At 56.6% G+C, this 13,614-nt stretch overlaps 1 protein-coding gene across 4 annotated transcripts in view; it reads left to right on the forward strand.

Moving 5' to 3' along the window:
• CAPN5 (calpain 5) overlaps positions 1–13,614 on the forward strand; it is a 59,501-nt gene that overhangs the window by 13,995 nt on the left and 31,892 nt on the right. For all 4 annotated transcript variants that reach the window (XM_014563430.2, XM_006189649.3, XM_032489483.1 and 1 more), the window contains exon 2: positions 9,501–9,727. In XM_014563430.2, the coding sequence (XP_014418916.1) occupies positions 9,563–9,727 (165 nt within the window). In that variant the 5' untranslated portion in view covers positions 9,501–9,562. The remainder of the gene's footprint in view (positions 1–9,500; positions 9,728–13,614) is intronic.

The raw sequence follows: 13,614 nt of genomic DNA on the forward strand, positions 1-13,614 counted from the left end.
CTGCTCCTGGCTCCATCCTGAATGCATCTCTTCCCTGTCTGAGCCCTTGAGCTCATCTGTGCAGTGAAAACAGTACAGCTCATTTCTGAAACTGTGCAGGAGCTTGACCTAGGAATTGAGCCTCAGTTTCCCAGCCCAAGAAATAGGCACCACCCTACCAGGTTTCCAACCTTGAGTCTTGGAGACAGATGGTGCTAGGGGCACAGACTGCCTTTGCAGGCAGCAAGAAAAGAGGCTGTCCTGGTGACAAAGACAGCCGGCTGGGAAAGAACAAGAAGTGTACCCCTCTCCACCTCAATGGTGAGAGCCTACAGGCCAGAGAGGGCAGGGGCTTGCCTGGGTCACACAGCCCAGTAGTGGCTTCAGTGACCTGATCAAGTCTCATTTTTGTCAGGTTGTTTCCCTTATGGGGAGTGAGCAGCACTCGGGACATGCACCTCCAGGTGTCACCCCCTGACCCCCTTAACCCCCACTTCTTAGGAGAAAGAACAGCCCCTGCTGGGGGTGCTCAGCTGCACCTGCCCCTCCCTCGGCACCTTCTTGCTGGCATGTGGTGCTGAGCTGCGTTTCCCGTTCCCCATGACTTTCAGTGCCCAAACCAGCTGCTCACCCTGCCTGAGGCTGAGACCTGGCCTGCCCACTGCCCAGGAAGGTTCCCAGCTTCTTCCTGTCCCTGCCCACACCTGGCAGATCCAGCCGGATCACAGCTACTTACAGAGGCTTCCCAGTGCGTCCTCACAACACCCAGGTCCCAGTGAGGAGCTGCCATGGGCAGTGGCTTTGGGACTCAACCAGGGCCACACAGTGAGCTGGCCCCAAGGCTGCCCTTCCCCCAAATACACTATCAGGGGGACATCAGTGCCCCAAGATCACTGTCCCTCAGAACTAGTGAGACACCCTGCACCCCAAACACTCCTGGCTCTGCCCTCCATCCCCGCCGTGTCTTTTAGTACAGAGGGACTTGGTTGGGTTTATGTTATTAGAAAGATCTCTCTGCAGCTGGGTGGAGACTGCATTGGAAGCTTAAACTATAAGGCAAGGGCAGTGGAGAAAAAAGACAGGATTTCCCAGCCCGGTGCCGCCTGCTCGGTGCCGCCTGCTCGGCGTTGGCTAGAGTGACTCACTGGGCCTGGCCCCCTGGCTCTGCTGCCGGAACCTGGAGCCCCGGTGGCCCCAGCCCAGCTGTCCCTCTTCACATTCTCCCCCCGCCACCCCACCATCTGTTCCTCAGCACGCGGTGCATGGGGAGACGGGGCCCTGGGAGTCCACATGCAACCAGAGTAGGACCGAGAGAGAGGCGTTGAGCATGCTATTGAAGTGGTGGCTTGTGGGGCAGAAGTGGGAGTGGGGTGTAGGATAAAAGGCAGGAACACTTTGATAAAACCAAAACTGCAAATAACTAGACAGTCACCAGACTCTGAGGCACTGTCCTTTGCAGGCCCCATCCCTGGCCTCTGGCCTTCCCCACCCGGGCTCTTGCTCACCTGGGTGACTGCCCCAGCCCCTTTCCTCAGCCCTAGCCCTTAGTCTCGCCCCTGCACTGCTCCCTGGCTCCCCTGTGCCCTCAGTAAGAGCCCAAGTCCCGCAGCCCGGCATCCCAGGCCTGCAGAGCTGCTCCTGCCAGTTTTCCCCACTCAGAGCGCCTCACCCTGACCTTCCAGCTGTTACCTGGTCCTTTCCCGCCTTCCTTTTACCTGGAGTGCACCCTATCTGCTCTCCCCTCAACTCCGGCCTGGCCTTCCAGCCCTGCTCCGTCCACTTCCATCTTGAAAAGACACCACCATTCTTCCCATCCCTGTAGCCCCTCCTACAACACGCTTACTTCTACAAGCACTGACCACAGTGTGTCTGGCTTAGTTCTTGGTCTGTGTCTGTCTCAGTTCTTGGTCTGTGTCTGTCTCCTTGTGCCTTCCTGGGACTGCTTTGAGGATCTGACCCCCTCCTGTCAGTTCAGGACCAGCTCAGATGGGGGCTGTCAGTGAAGATGAGCAAGTTCTCTGAATTATCAGACAGCTGTTCAGCCCTTCTCTGGTCATGTGGCAAAGGGGAGGGGGCCCCGTTGCCTGGAGTGGGGTATGGTGGCCGGTGAGGAAGGTGGGGCAGGGGTCTTTGCCCGCCGGGCTGTGGGTGTGGGCATCCTTGGCTCCTTTGGCCGGCCCTGGGTGATGCCCACTCTGCTGAGCGATACAGCACCGCGGGCACCCACTATGTGGTGTGGGAATTGGGCCACAGAGGAGGGACCCCCAGCAGGCCCTCCTGCGGTCTCCCTTTCACTCCCACAACCGGCTGGTCACCAAGTAGAGCTGGGCCTCCCGCCCACCCAGCCTTAGGACACGTCTGCTCTCCATTCACACATGAGCTCTGTGGCCTGCCTTCTGGTTTTTCTGCCCCAGGCTTGTCCTTTTCTAGTGCACGCTCCAGGTGGCTGCCAGGTGAATCTCAAGTCCCTGCCCTGCTCAGCACCCTTCCTGGCTCTCCACCACCTCAGGAAGAAGCCCAATCCCTGTGCTTGGCCTTCCAGGACCTCTGGCTGGGATTCTGGGCACCTCACCTGCAGTGTCCTCTCCAACCCCCACTGCTGTTCACTGTCAGCTCAGTTCCTCTGCCTGAGCTCCCTGCCTGCCCTCAGGGCCCAGGTGTCTCCTGAGGGTGGTCCCTGGCTGGCTGGTACTCCCTTCACAGAGAGGAAACCTTAAGTTGTGTGTCCGGTGGGGCATGAGAGTGACCTCTCCACCTTGCAGGACCCTCTCTTGGACTTGAGCACTTCAGGTGTGAAAGCCACAAGTGTCCTGAGAGATGGAGGAGGCTCACAGGAGGTCACACAGTCAGCGTGTGAAAAGGCCAGGCCAGGTCTAGTGCTCTGACCAAACGTGGCGTCCTTCCCTGCTCCCCCTAACCCTGGGTCATCCCACCCTGGGTGCCAGGCAGGACCCTCCAGGTATGTAGTGTCCAGCCTGATGGCTGGGCTGTGAGGGCCCAGAACTGGTGGGATCAGGGTCACTAGATTCAGCGAGCCCTTCTTCCCAGGGCCCCTGCACTGGCTTTTTCTGTTGAACATTTGGTTAAAGCATAGCTGACCTACAGAACAGTGCATTAATCGGAGACACACAGCTCAGTGACCCTATCCACGTGGCCACCCGCCTGATCAAGGAGCAGTGTGCCTGCAACCCCGGAAGCCCCCTCATGCCCCTTAGTCACACCCCAAAAGGCAGTACCTATCCTGCCTTCTACCCACCGTGGACAGGTTACGCCTGCTTTTCAGTTTTATATCAGTGGAATCGTGGTATTGCTTCTCGTTTGATACTGTGCTTGTGAGGGCCACCTGTGGAGTTGCATGCAGCAGTAATTTATTTATTTTCATTACTGTGAAATATTCCATTCCGACACCACATTCGTCCTTCCTTCTGGTGATGGACATTTGGGTGGTTTCTTATTTTCAGCTGTAACAAATACTACCATGCTAAACATTCTTGTACTTGGTTTTTGGTGAATATGTGCATGCATTTCTGTTCTGTATATATTTAGGAGGAAAATTACCAAATGGTAGAGTGTGCGTTTGTTCAGCTTTAATTGATGTGGTCAAACGGTTTTGCAAAGTAGTTGTACCATTTGCTGTCCTACCACCAATGTCGAAGAGCTGTGCATGTGTGCGTGTGGCGTTTTTCCCGGGAGCCATTCTGGGCTGGGTGTAGTGGTATTTCGTGCTTTTAATTTGCAACTCCTCGGTAATTACTGAAGTGGAGCTCTTTTTCTTCTATCTGTTGACCATTCGGACATGCCCCTTTCCTTACGTTTTCTTCAAAAAGTTTCATTGTTTTACCTTTCAGTTCGATTTGCGGTCTCTGGGTTTTTGTGTATAGTGTGAGGTGGGAGTCAAGGTGAAGTTTTTCCCAGCACCATGTGTTGAAAAGACCATCCTTTTCCTAATGCACTTCTGTGTCACCTTTGTCAAAATCAGGTATCCTTTTTCTGGGGCCTTTCTGTTCTGTTCCACTGGTCTGTCCGTCTACCCTGTGCCAACCCCGCACCGTGTCAGTTACTAGAGCTGTGTGAAAGGTCTTGGTAACTGCGAGTGTGAGTCCTGCAGCTTGGTCTTCTAACGGCCTTGGCTGTTCTTGGCCCTCTGAGTCCTCGCTCTGATATCCCACCCCTTAGAGGAAAGCCCCAAGGCTCAGAGAGGTGAGGTGACTTTCCCCTGCCACACAGCTCTGTCTCATCAGGCAACACCCTGCCCTCCAGGCTTGGTGTAATGCTGAGGCTCCCACCTACACCACCAGGAGCTTAATGGTTTTCTTGAAATCAACTTCCTTTTTCCTAAATATTTCTTAAAGGAAACTGTGCATCTCCTGTAAGTGGAAAGGCAGTATTACTCTCCATAAATATAAGATTACTGGAAGGATCTTAAAAATAAAGACAAAAATCCATTCAGTTCTGGCCAGGAGCTGAGCCTGGAATCTGCTTCTCCTTTGTGAAGTAGGTGGGTCAGGGCTGTGAGGGATTCAAGACTCGCTGGACCAAACCAAGTTCTCTGTGAGCGAGAAGTGGACAGGGAAGAACTTTCTTACTGACTTTTTGGCCATGGCAGAGCCCCCTCTAAAGAGATCACTGGACTAACCTGGGGCCTGCTTTGGGAAGCCCAGTGTGATGTGGAGGCTGGAGGCTTGGGGTCCAGTTAACAGGCTGCAGGTTTTGTACATGTTCCTCAATGTTTTCATCTAAAAAAATGGAACTAAAATTCTCTCTCCTATTACCCCCTGGCTGTGGTGGCTGAAAAGTCCAGGGAAGGCTCAGTGGTGTCCAGCCCTTCCTGCAGGTGGCTCCATGTGGCCTGCTGCAAAGTGAGCCCTTACTCTGTCCTGTGCACAAATGACCTGTCCCTGCCACCTCCAGCAGGTCCAGGGACAGCAGATCAGGCCACACCCTCCCAGAAGGAGGTACACACTGTTTACAAGGTGAGGACAGACAGCTCCGGTAGGGCAAGCCTGGGGCAGATGCCACTTTCTTCCTCTGTAGGGCTGATAGCAGCTCAGAGGGGTTAGCAACTTGCCTAAGGACACACAGCACTAAGTCATGCAGCTGGGACACAAACTCTGGTCTGACTGTCCCACTGGAAGTCTGGGTTCTCTAAGCTCCCTAGCGGGCACTCCCATGCCCTTGTTCTGAGCCATGACAGCACACCCATGCTCAGTCCACGGGGCCCCCTGTGCTAGGCTGGGTCTAAATCACCTTGCATTTTCCTGCCTCTGCCTCTGAGCCTTTGCTGGAGCTGTTCCCTCTGTCTGCAATGGCATTTCTTTCCTAAAGGACTTCTGGGCCCAGGCCTTTGTGAAGGCTTCCTTACGTCCCTCTTGCTGGAATCTCTGAAATGATGCATATCCCATTCTGTCTTGTGTCTGTTGGTTACGCTAGACCATGAAATTCCATGGGGACAGGAACCCTGGTAGGGGTCTGGAAACATTGTAGATGTGCCCCAGACATCGGTACTGACATCCCCCTGGGGCCACAGTGCATTCAAGTATGCAAAATGCTGATCCACTTGGCCATGTCTCATTTGATCCTCCCAGAGGCCCTATCTCAGAGGCCCTTCCAGACAAGGACCATGCAGACCAGAGAGGAGACATGGCCTGTCTAGATCTGACAGCTTAGAGGGACATTGGGGAACTAAAGCCACATCTCCGTCAGGAGCAGGAGAAGGGCTGGGCTGCAGCAGAGAGCACCAGGGCTGCAGCAGAGAGCACCAGGGCTGCAGCACATTTCCTCCTCCTCCTCCATAATGGGGTGTGGGTACCAGCTGGCACCCAGCCTTCAGGAGGGGGAGGGAAGAAGGGGGAGGGAGGGCTGGTCTAGTGGGAGGGGGCTGGCCCTGGCCTTCAGGAGACCTGCTCGCTGGTACGGCTCTGACTTGGAAAGCTGATCCCTCTTGGGAGCTCATGCCACAATTTGAGCCTGTTTTCCCCCATGAAGGAATTTCTCCTGCATCACCTGCGTTGGTTCATTCAACCCAAATTCACTGACTCCGCCCTGCAATGTTGGCCCCTCAGAATACAGAAAGGAGCGGGACATGGGCTCTGGCTGGCGAGGTGTGGGCTGGGGAGACGGACAGATCATATGCGGAGATGGGGGTACAACATGACGGGTACTGTCACAGGGGGTCTGGGACGACGGAGGTGGAGGGAGGAACAGGGTCAGGGACAGGTGGGAAGTACTTGGGATGAGTCTTGAGAGGGGAATTCTCCAGGAATGTGCATGTGGGATGGACAGTGTATGTGAAGGCCCCGAGTGGACAGCTTGAGGGGACTGCGAGGAGCTCATAGCCTGGGAACATGGGCCCAGGGTGGAGAATCTGGGGGGTGGGTGAGGTCAGCAGGGACGGAGGGAAGGGGGCAGGCTGGAGGACAGCCAGGAGGCCCAGACTGTCCTGTTAGTGCTGGGCTCAAACAGTGTAAAAACATTCAGAAGTCAGGAAGTGCTGTGGCCCCGAGCTCAGACCCGGAGAGAAGAGGTCGGGGTTGGGAGGCTGGCTTTCCTGATTCCTGGTTTCTCTGTGGCCTTTGATGGTCATGCCTAGAACTACAGGGAGAGAGCAAAGCTCAGAGGCTGGTGACTCTGTGACCTCTTAGGGGTGTTGACCCAATGGAGGGAGTGGAAGGTGACTTTGGGGCAGATGGAGGGTGCAGGAGGACAGTCTGCAGGAGGTGTAGCCTGTGCAAAGGCCAGGGCCAGAGAGCCTGGCTTAAGTAGGCCAGGGGCAGCCTGGCGGGCAGGGGTGAGCTGGAGACATTGTGGAACTGGGTCAGACCCTCAGCCAGCCAGGCCTGGCCCCTGTTCTCCTGGGCCCGGGCCCAGCCAAGCGGTCCCCTCTCTGCCTGCACCTCCCTTTTGTCCTCCTCGGGAGCAAACCTTCCCAGCAGCATTGGCCTGGAGGGCCGCCAGAACCTTCAGTCTCCACCAGCCTGGCTGTGTGACCTCGGCCAGCTCGCTCCTCCTCCCTGGGCCCTCTGGGCTCTGAATGCTGGAATTGCTAGAGTTGATTTCTGGGCTCCTGCTTTCAGCTTCTTTGATCTAATTCTTGCAGCTTAAATTGCTTCCTGAGCAGGCCCTGCCGGAAACCACGATGCTAATGGCTCTCCTGGTGGCTGGGTGCCAGAGCCCAGGGGCTGGCTCTTCAGGCACCCCCTTCTCTTTGCCTCAGGCCTCCAAGACTGGGAGGGTCGGTGGGAAGGGGCAGGGTTATTGGCCTCCCTGAGCAGAGATGGCCAGAGAGGTTAAGTGGTTGGCTTCAGGTCACACAGCAGTGGGACAAGTGGGCCCCGTATGCTGTATGGCAGATGAAGTGGCTGTGGGCCCAGAGCAGAGGACAAGCCAGCCCTCAGCCCCTCGGCAGGCAAGGACCATTAGCCATCCCAGTTCTCCCTGCTGTCTATCCACGTTCCACCCTCACCGCCCATTCTCACCTCCTTCCCTTCCTGTTTCTCCCCTCCATTGAATCCCCACATCTTTTCCTTCCTGTGGGGCTGGCTCAACCAGGGTGTCTGGGGTGAGGCCTGCCCTGCCCAGCATTCGGCCCCTCCTCCTGCACTGCGGGGTCACCAGGCCAAGGTGGAGGCACCAAAGTCAGAGACGTGGGGGTTCACATCCAGACTCTGCCATGGACCTCGGGCAAGTCGCCTCCCCTCACTGAGCCTCAGTTCCTTTTCTGAAAAATGGCGACCATGAGAGGCCTTCCCAGCAGATCCTGTACATAGACCTCTAGTCAGGAGGTTTACATATGGCAGGTGCCAGAGAAATGGAGGTTCTTTCTTCGGAGTGAGAGGTGGCTTGTCTACTTCTCTTCTGCCTCTTCCATCTGGCCCGCTAAGGAGTCTCCTCAGACTTTGATTAATTATAACGGCATCTTCCAGTTATTGAAGCAACATTGTTCCCATCATGGAGATGAGAAAAGGGGGACTCAGAGAGGTTGAGTGACTTGTTCAAGGCCACACAGCATGTGAGTGGTGCAGCTGGGACTGGCACCCACATCAGTCTTGCTTTCAAACTTGTGTTCACCCCCAAAGGCAGCCTACCTTGCCTCAGTTTCCTCAGCTGGGCTGGGAAGGTGGGTGGGGCCTGTGCCTTGGGAGGTGGGGGTTGTGGTGTTGCCCTGAGCAGGCCCCATGATGAGTAGACCTGGGGATATGGAGCTCCCAGAAAGAGTCCGAGATGCAGGGACATAGATGGTGCTGTCAGTCAGGTCCCTGGTCATTCGAGCATCTCTCCAGGTACCTGATCTGTCAGGTCCAGCTGGCTGCTGCTCCCTCCCCTCCCCTCCCTTCCCCTCCACTCCTGGAACCCTTTCCTGGCCACATCAGTCCAGGCTGTGTCTCTTGCACAGCACATGGCTACAAGGTTCAGGGTGTTGGACTGTGAGGGGCTGACGGGAGGATGTTGCTGGGTACAGCCACCTTCTGTGTCAGGCTCTGTGCCAGGGCTGCATGTGGGTTCAGGTATAGACAGTGCTGCAGAATCTGGCCCTCACAGGGAGTGGGCCTGCTGAGGGCCGAGAACAGTGGTCCAGGCTGAACACAGCGATATGGGGTCATCAACCGGGGGGGTGAGTAGACCACTGGGCTTGGTTTGGCCCTTAGGGGACCCCTGAGGGGGAGGGGAGATTGGAAATGGGAGATGGGTGAGGACCAGCACTAGAAGCCCCCGAAGCCCAGGAAGAGGATGTTCAGGGGTGTGAGGCACTGCAAGGTCTGGGAGGCCGTGTGGGTGGGAGAGTCTGGCTTTGGAGATTGGGAGGGCACAGGTCGGGGTTGGGGTCCTCAAGGGAGTTTAGACCCCCCAGAACTGAGGAGCCATGAGAGTGCTCCCTACAGAATGGGAGACATTGATTGCAGAAGGCGGAGTGCTGGAGGGAGGAGGCAAGAATGAATGTGATTGATGGCTGAAGGGGGCTCCAGGTCAAGGTTCTTCCACACTGGACAGAGATGTGCAGCTCTGGGCTAAGGCATGAGGGACCGGAGGAGAGAAACTTGGAGACTATGCTGCTGTTTTCCTGTGGGCGTGACACCAGCGGGGAGCTACCTGGTCAGCCACTCGCCTGATTCCGCCCTGATTCTGCTGGAGGCGGGGGGGGGGGGGGGGGGGGGGGGGGGGGGGGCCTGTCTAGGGAAGCTGGTGGAACAAAGGAAGGGAGGGTATGAGTGCGGCCAGGCGGCCTGAGCACTATTGTGCTTGTGCCCTTGGCCTTTTGGCCTGCAGGTCTGGCGTCACCTCAAAGCATTAGAAATGAGGAAATTCAAGAGTTAGGCTGGTCATTTCCTCTCTCTCCCTGCTCTGCACTACCAGCTGTGTGACCTCTGGCAGGTCTCTCCTCCTCTCAGCGTCAGTTCCTGGCTGCACGATGGGGATGCGGATGCCCATTCCCCTGGGCTGCGTGGAGGGGCCATCTCACTCAGAATCCCGTGGGAATTCCGGTCCTCAGGAAGTGATGATCTAATTGCCTTCTGTCCTCCCAGGTGCCCCAGGAGCCGCCCTCCGTTGCCTTGACTTGGTCTCCCCTCCCAGGGCAGCGGCCACCATGTTCTCGTGCGTGAAGCCCTACGAGAACCAGAACTACTCGGCCCTGAAACGGGCCTGTCTGCGCAGGAAGGTGCTCTTCGAGGACCCCAACTTCCCAGCCACTGACGACTCGCTGTACTATAAGGGCACCCCGGGGCCCACTGTCAGGTGGAAGCGGCCCAAGGTCAGTGTCTGGTCTGAAGATCCAAACCAGAGCCCATACCTACCTGGTCTGCAGGGGACAGAGGGTGGCTGAGAGGGGTCCTTCCGAGGCTTCAGGTGGCTGAGAAAGTGAATGCTGGGCCCGCCTGCTGTGGGATTTCATCGGGATGGGAAGCCAGGAGAACGGGCCTTCCTTCCATGGCCACTACTACCCAGCTGGGACCTCACCCTCTCTCTGGGCCTCAGCTTCTGCCCTGCCACTGTCCTCCCAGGGTCGTTTTGGGGATAAAAATGAGGTGATGTGGATGTGACCTTTTTTAGTGCAATGTAGAGTGCCACTCAAGTGTAAGGAATTCACTTTGCTGATTATCATCGCGATGATTTTGAAATAGTCATTTGCTGTACATGGAAGGTATTTATTACGATGGTTAATCAGTAATAATAGTAGTAGTGAAAAATAATAGTACCTCAGAGGGTTGTTGTGAGCATCAAAAGAGATGATGCGTGAAAGGGTCTGGCACCGAGCCCGGCACCCATAGGGGCAGCTGTCACCACTACTGTTGGGGGTTGTGAATTAGGGAGCCCCTGTCTGGTGGCTCCCCCTGGCCTGGCCTTGGTCGCTGACACTGGAATGTGTTGAACAGACGCGTTTGGCCTCGTGGCATGATTTCATCCTCTTTAACCCTGATTCCTGAGTGTGAGAGTAGGTGCTTGGATGATGTGGTGTCCCAGGCCCCCTCCCGGTTTCTGCAGCCTTGCTGGTGACACTGAGACTTGGTCACACCCGAGGGAGTTTAGTGCAGGAGACTGTGCTGGACCCAGGTGCCTGGGGCTGGGAGGAGACTCCCCTGCCTGGTGCTCAGAGGAGGTGTCTCAGAGTTGAAGGGTTTTCAGGGTGGGAAAAAAAACGAGGCTTGAAGCTCTCAGGCTCACTGGGGACATGGCAGGAGCATGGGGCGTGTAGAGGGGAGTGAGGGGAGGAGGAAGCCAGGTCCCTGGTGCGCCGAGGCAGCGGGAGCCATCGCAGGCCGGCTTTCAGCAGTGTGTGCCAGGGTCACATTTGCACTTTAAAAATTTCCCTCTGGTCCCCTGTACATTTCAGAAATGTGAAATTTAGTTTTCAAGTTCCTCTCATAGACTGTGATCTCAAGTCCCTTTCAACTCAAAAAATCCTGTGTATTTTCTTGGACTGGGGCACTTTAGAGGTAAGGAAACTGGGTTTGAGTGGGGAGCACACATACCCTGACTGCCCAGTGAGCGGGAAGCAGAGCTAGGCTGGGACCCCAGAGTCTTGCCTTTGAGCCCAGGACCCTGCCTCCCCTGGTCCACCTCCCCAGTACCAGATAGAGGGTCCCTGGTGCCCTGTAGGGACCTCAGCCCCTTGAGCTGTGCTGGAATCTCTGACCCCTGCCTGGGTTCTCCGGAACTCCCAGCAGCCTCCTGGCCTGGCCCCAGACCCCTGCCTCTCCGTGCAGCCCCACCCCCACGCCTTCCTCCTTGTCTTTTGTCTGGTGGGTGGAGAAGGAGGCCAGTCTCAAAAGGCCTTTGTGAGGCTCTGGGTCCTGGGACAGGGGAGACACTTGAGCTGTCTGCCCTCCTCTTACTCCATGCCCGCCCCCATCCTGACCCTCTCCTGCCCTCTGGCCATCCCCCAGACAGTTTAGGTCCCCTGGCTCTGGAAGGAGGCTGGCCTGGCCTGGCTGGGGATACTGGGCTTGGTGCAGTGAGAGGAGAAGAGGAAATGCCAGGCTGGCTGGGCTCTGCATCCCCCTGCTGTGTGACTCTGGTGGAGTCACATGCCCTCACTGGGCCCGATTGTCTGCCAGTTCAGGAGTCCTGCCATGCTGTACTTTCCTTCACTGCCTTCTTCGCTGGACTTGGTGCCTAGTCCTTTCTAGACACTGAAAGAGGAGGAACAGGGTTGCCCCTGCCCTGGATGTGGAGGCTGGTGACACACAGCTTGTCATGGTTGGTGTTAGAGACAGATGTCTGAGTGGAGCCAGGGGCGGCAGTGGGGCATCAGTTCTGGGCTGGAGAGGCAGTTCAAGGCCAGGCACTGCTGAGCGATGTTGGATGAAGGGGTGAGAGTGCGTGGCCCAGGGCGTGATGGATGACCGGTGTGTAAGCAGGGCTGCAGGGTGGTGGCAGGGCTGCTGTAATGGGCAGGCCCGGATCCACTGACAGGATGCGGGGTTGGTGGAACAGGAAGTCTGGCTCACTTGCTTCAGGCGGGTGGAGTGGGGCCAGTCTGGTGGGGTGACCATTAACTCCGAGCTGCTTGGCCTGTGGCCAGTGAGATGGAACTTTGGCCAGAAGCAGCCTGTTTCTACTGAGTCCTACTTCCTGGGTCTTGTGACCTGGCTATTTACAAATAGAGTAAAAAGCCAATTTTCTTGAAGGCCCAGAGAACCTCCTCTTTACTCCCATCTCACCCCCAGCTCCTTATCTTGAAGTTAGTTAGTATCGTGGCACCTCTATTCTTGGGGGACCTCCCTGCCTGCTGGCCTCCCTTTTCTTTGTCTCAAAATGGAATGAGGAAGGTGGCTTTTGAGGCTGGCTTGGCCCTGCCTTACAGGAGGTGTGACGTGAGCAGTCACTTTCCCTCCCTGGATCTCATTTGTCTCATCTGTAAATGGGGGAGAATAGTTCTTGCTGCTCATGGTTTCTGGAGGTTGAAATGACTTGAGGTATCTGTGGTGTCAGACACATAGGAGACAGATGACAAGCTGGCTCCCTGCTCTGGCCCACCTGCTCCTGCCAGCCCAGTATTGGGGACCCGGAGCTGGCCCTACCTGGAAGTCCCATCTCTTTGGACTCTGCAGGTGGGGCCAGGCCTGGTCCACTTCAGTCCCACCCAGGGCATCTGCCTGGGGCCCACACCCTCCACCTCCTCACAGGTCCGTTGTTTATTTGTTCTTTCCCATTCAGTAATCTGCTGGCCTCCCTCACAGGCCTGGCCAGGGAGATAGGAGAAGATAAGAGATTAGAGGGGAAGGTCGATGACTCAAGGGGTGACTCAGGGGGAATCCTGAGGGGGTGGGTGGAATGGGGGGGCTTCCTCCTTCTCAGGCTCAGGGCCTTAGTACAGTCCCTTCTCATCCCTGTGGGGGCAGAGTACCCCCCACCTCCCATCCTGCACTCTGCCTCTCCCCATCTCTGGAGACAAGCCTGCATGTCCTTTGATGGAATTAAGAAAGGAACTAGTAGGGATCCTACAGACACCAGTTTTGGAGCCTCCCAGAATTCTCGCAAGGTGGTGGTCGCCAGCCTCATGCCTGGGGCTCAGGCTCACACCAGCCCCTAGAGAAGGCCCCTCTCGTTGGCTGTGCTGAGCAGTGGGCCCCTTGATGCCACAAGACAGGCAGTTTGTGCTGAGTCCAGCCATCTGGGCCTCTGCCCTGCCCAGAAATGATCCCCTCTGGGCGTGTGCTCAGGTGGCCTTGGAGGATGGGAGGAGAGGGGACATGGGGTGGGGAGGCAGGTCTGTTGCAGAGAGGGCAGGGCCCAGGCTGTAACTGCCGAGAACATTGCCCTGCTTTCCCATCCCAGGCAGAGGTCCTGCTTCCTTCCTGGGCCTCAGTTTCCCCAGTTGTCAAGTTGATTCCTGCTGTGAGCTTGGATTCTGGGAGGGAGGTGACGGGGTGAAGGTGGATGGACAAGGAGAAGTGGGGGTGGATAGGAGGGGCAGAAGGTGCCCTGGATCCACTGGCTTGCTGCCTTCCACCTTGTACACCGGGTCTAGAAACCTGAAATTCTGGTTGTGCCAACAGAGGAGGTAGTTATGGGCTGTGACCTGTGTCTGGTGGAGTGGGTGTAACAGGCTGGGAGGGGCTGAGAGGTGACAGGTGACTGCAAGTGCAGGAGGCTGTTTCCCACAAAGGTATGTTGACCAAAAGAGCGGTCACCCCA

This window comes from Camelus ferus, chromosome 10, assembly GCF_009834535.1.
Source record: "Camelus ferus isolate YT-003-E chromosome 10, BCGSAC_Cfer_1.0, whole genome shotgun sequence".
Classification (NCBI taxonomy): Eukaryota; Metazoa; Chordata; class Mammalia; order Artiodactyla; family Camelidae; genus Camelus; species Camelus ferus.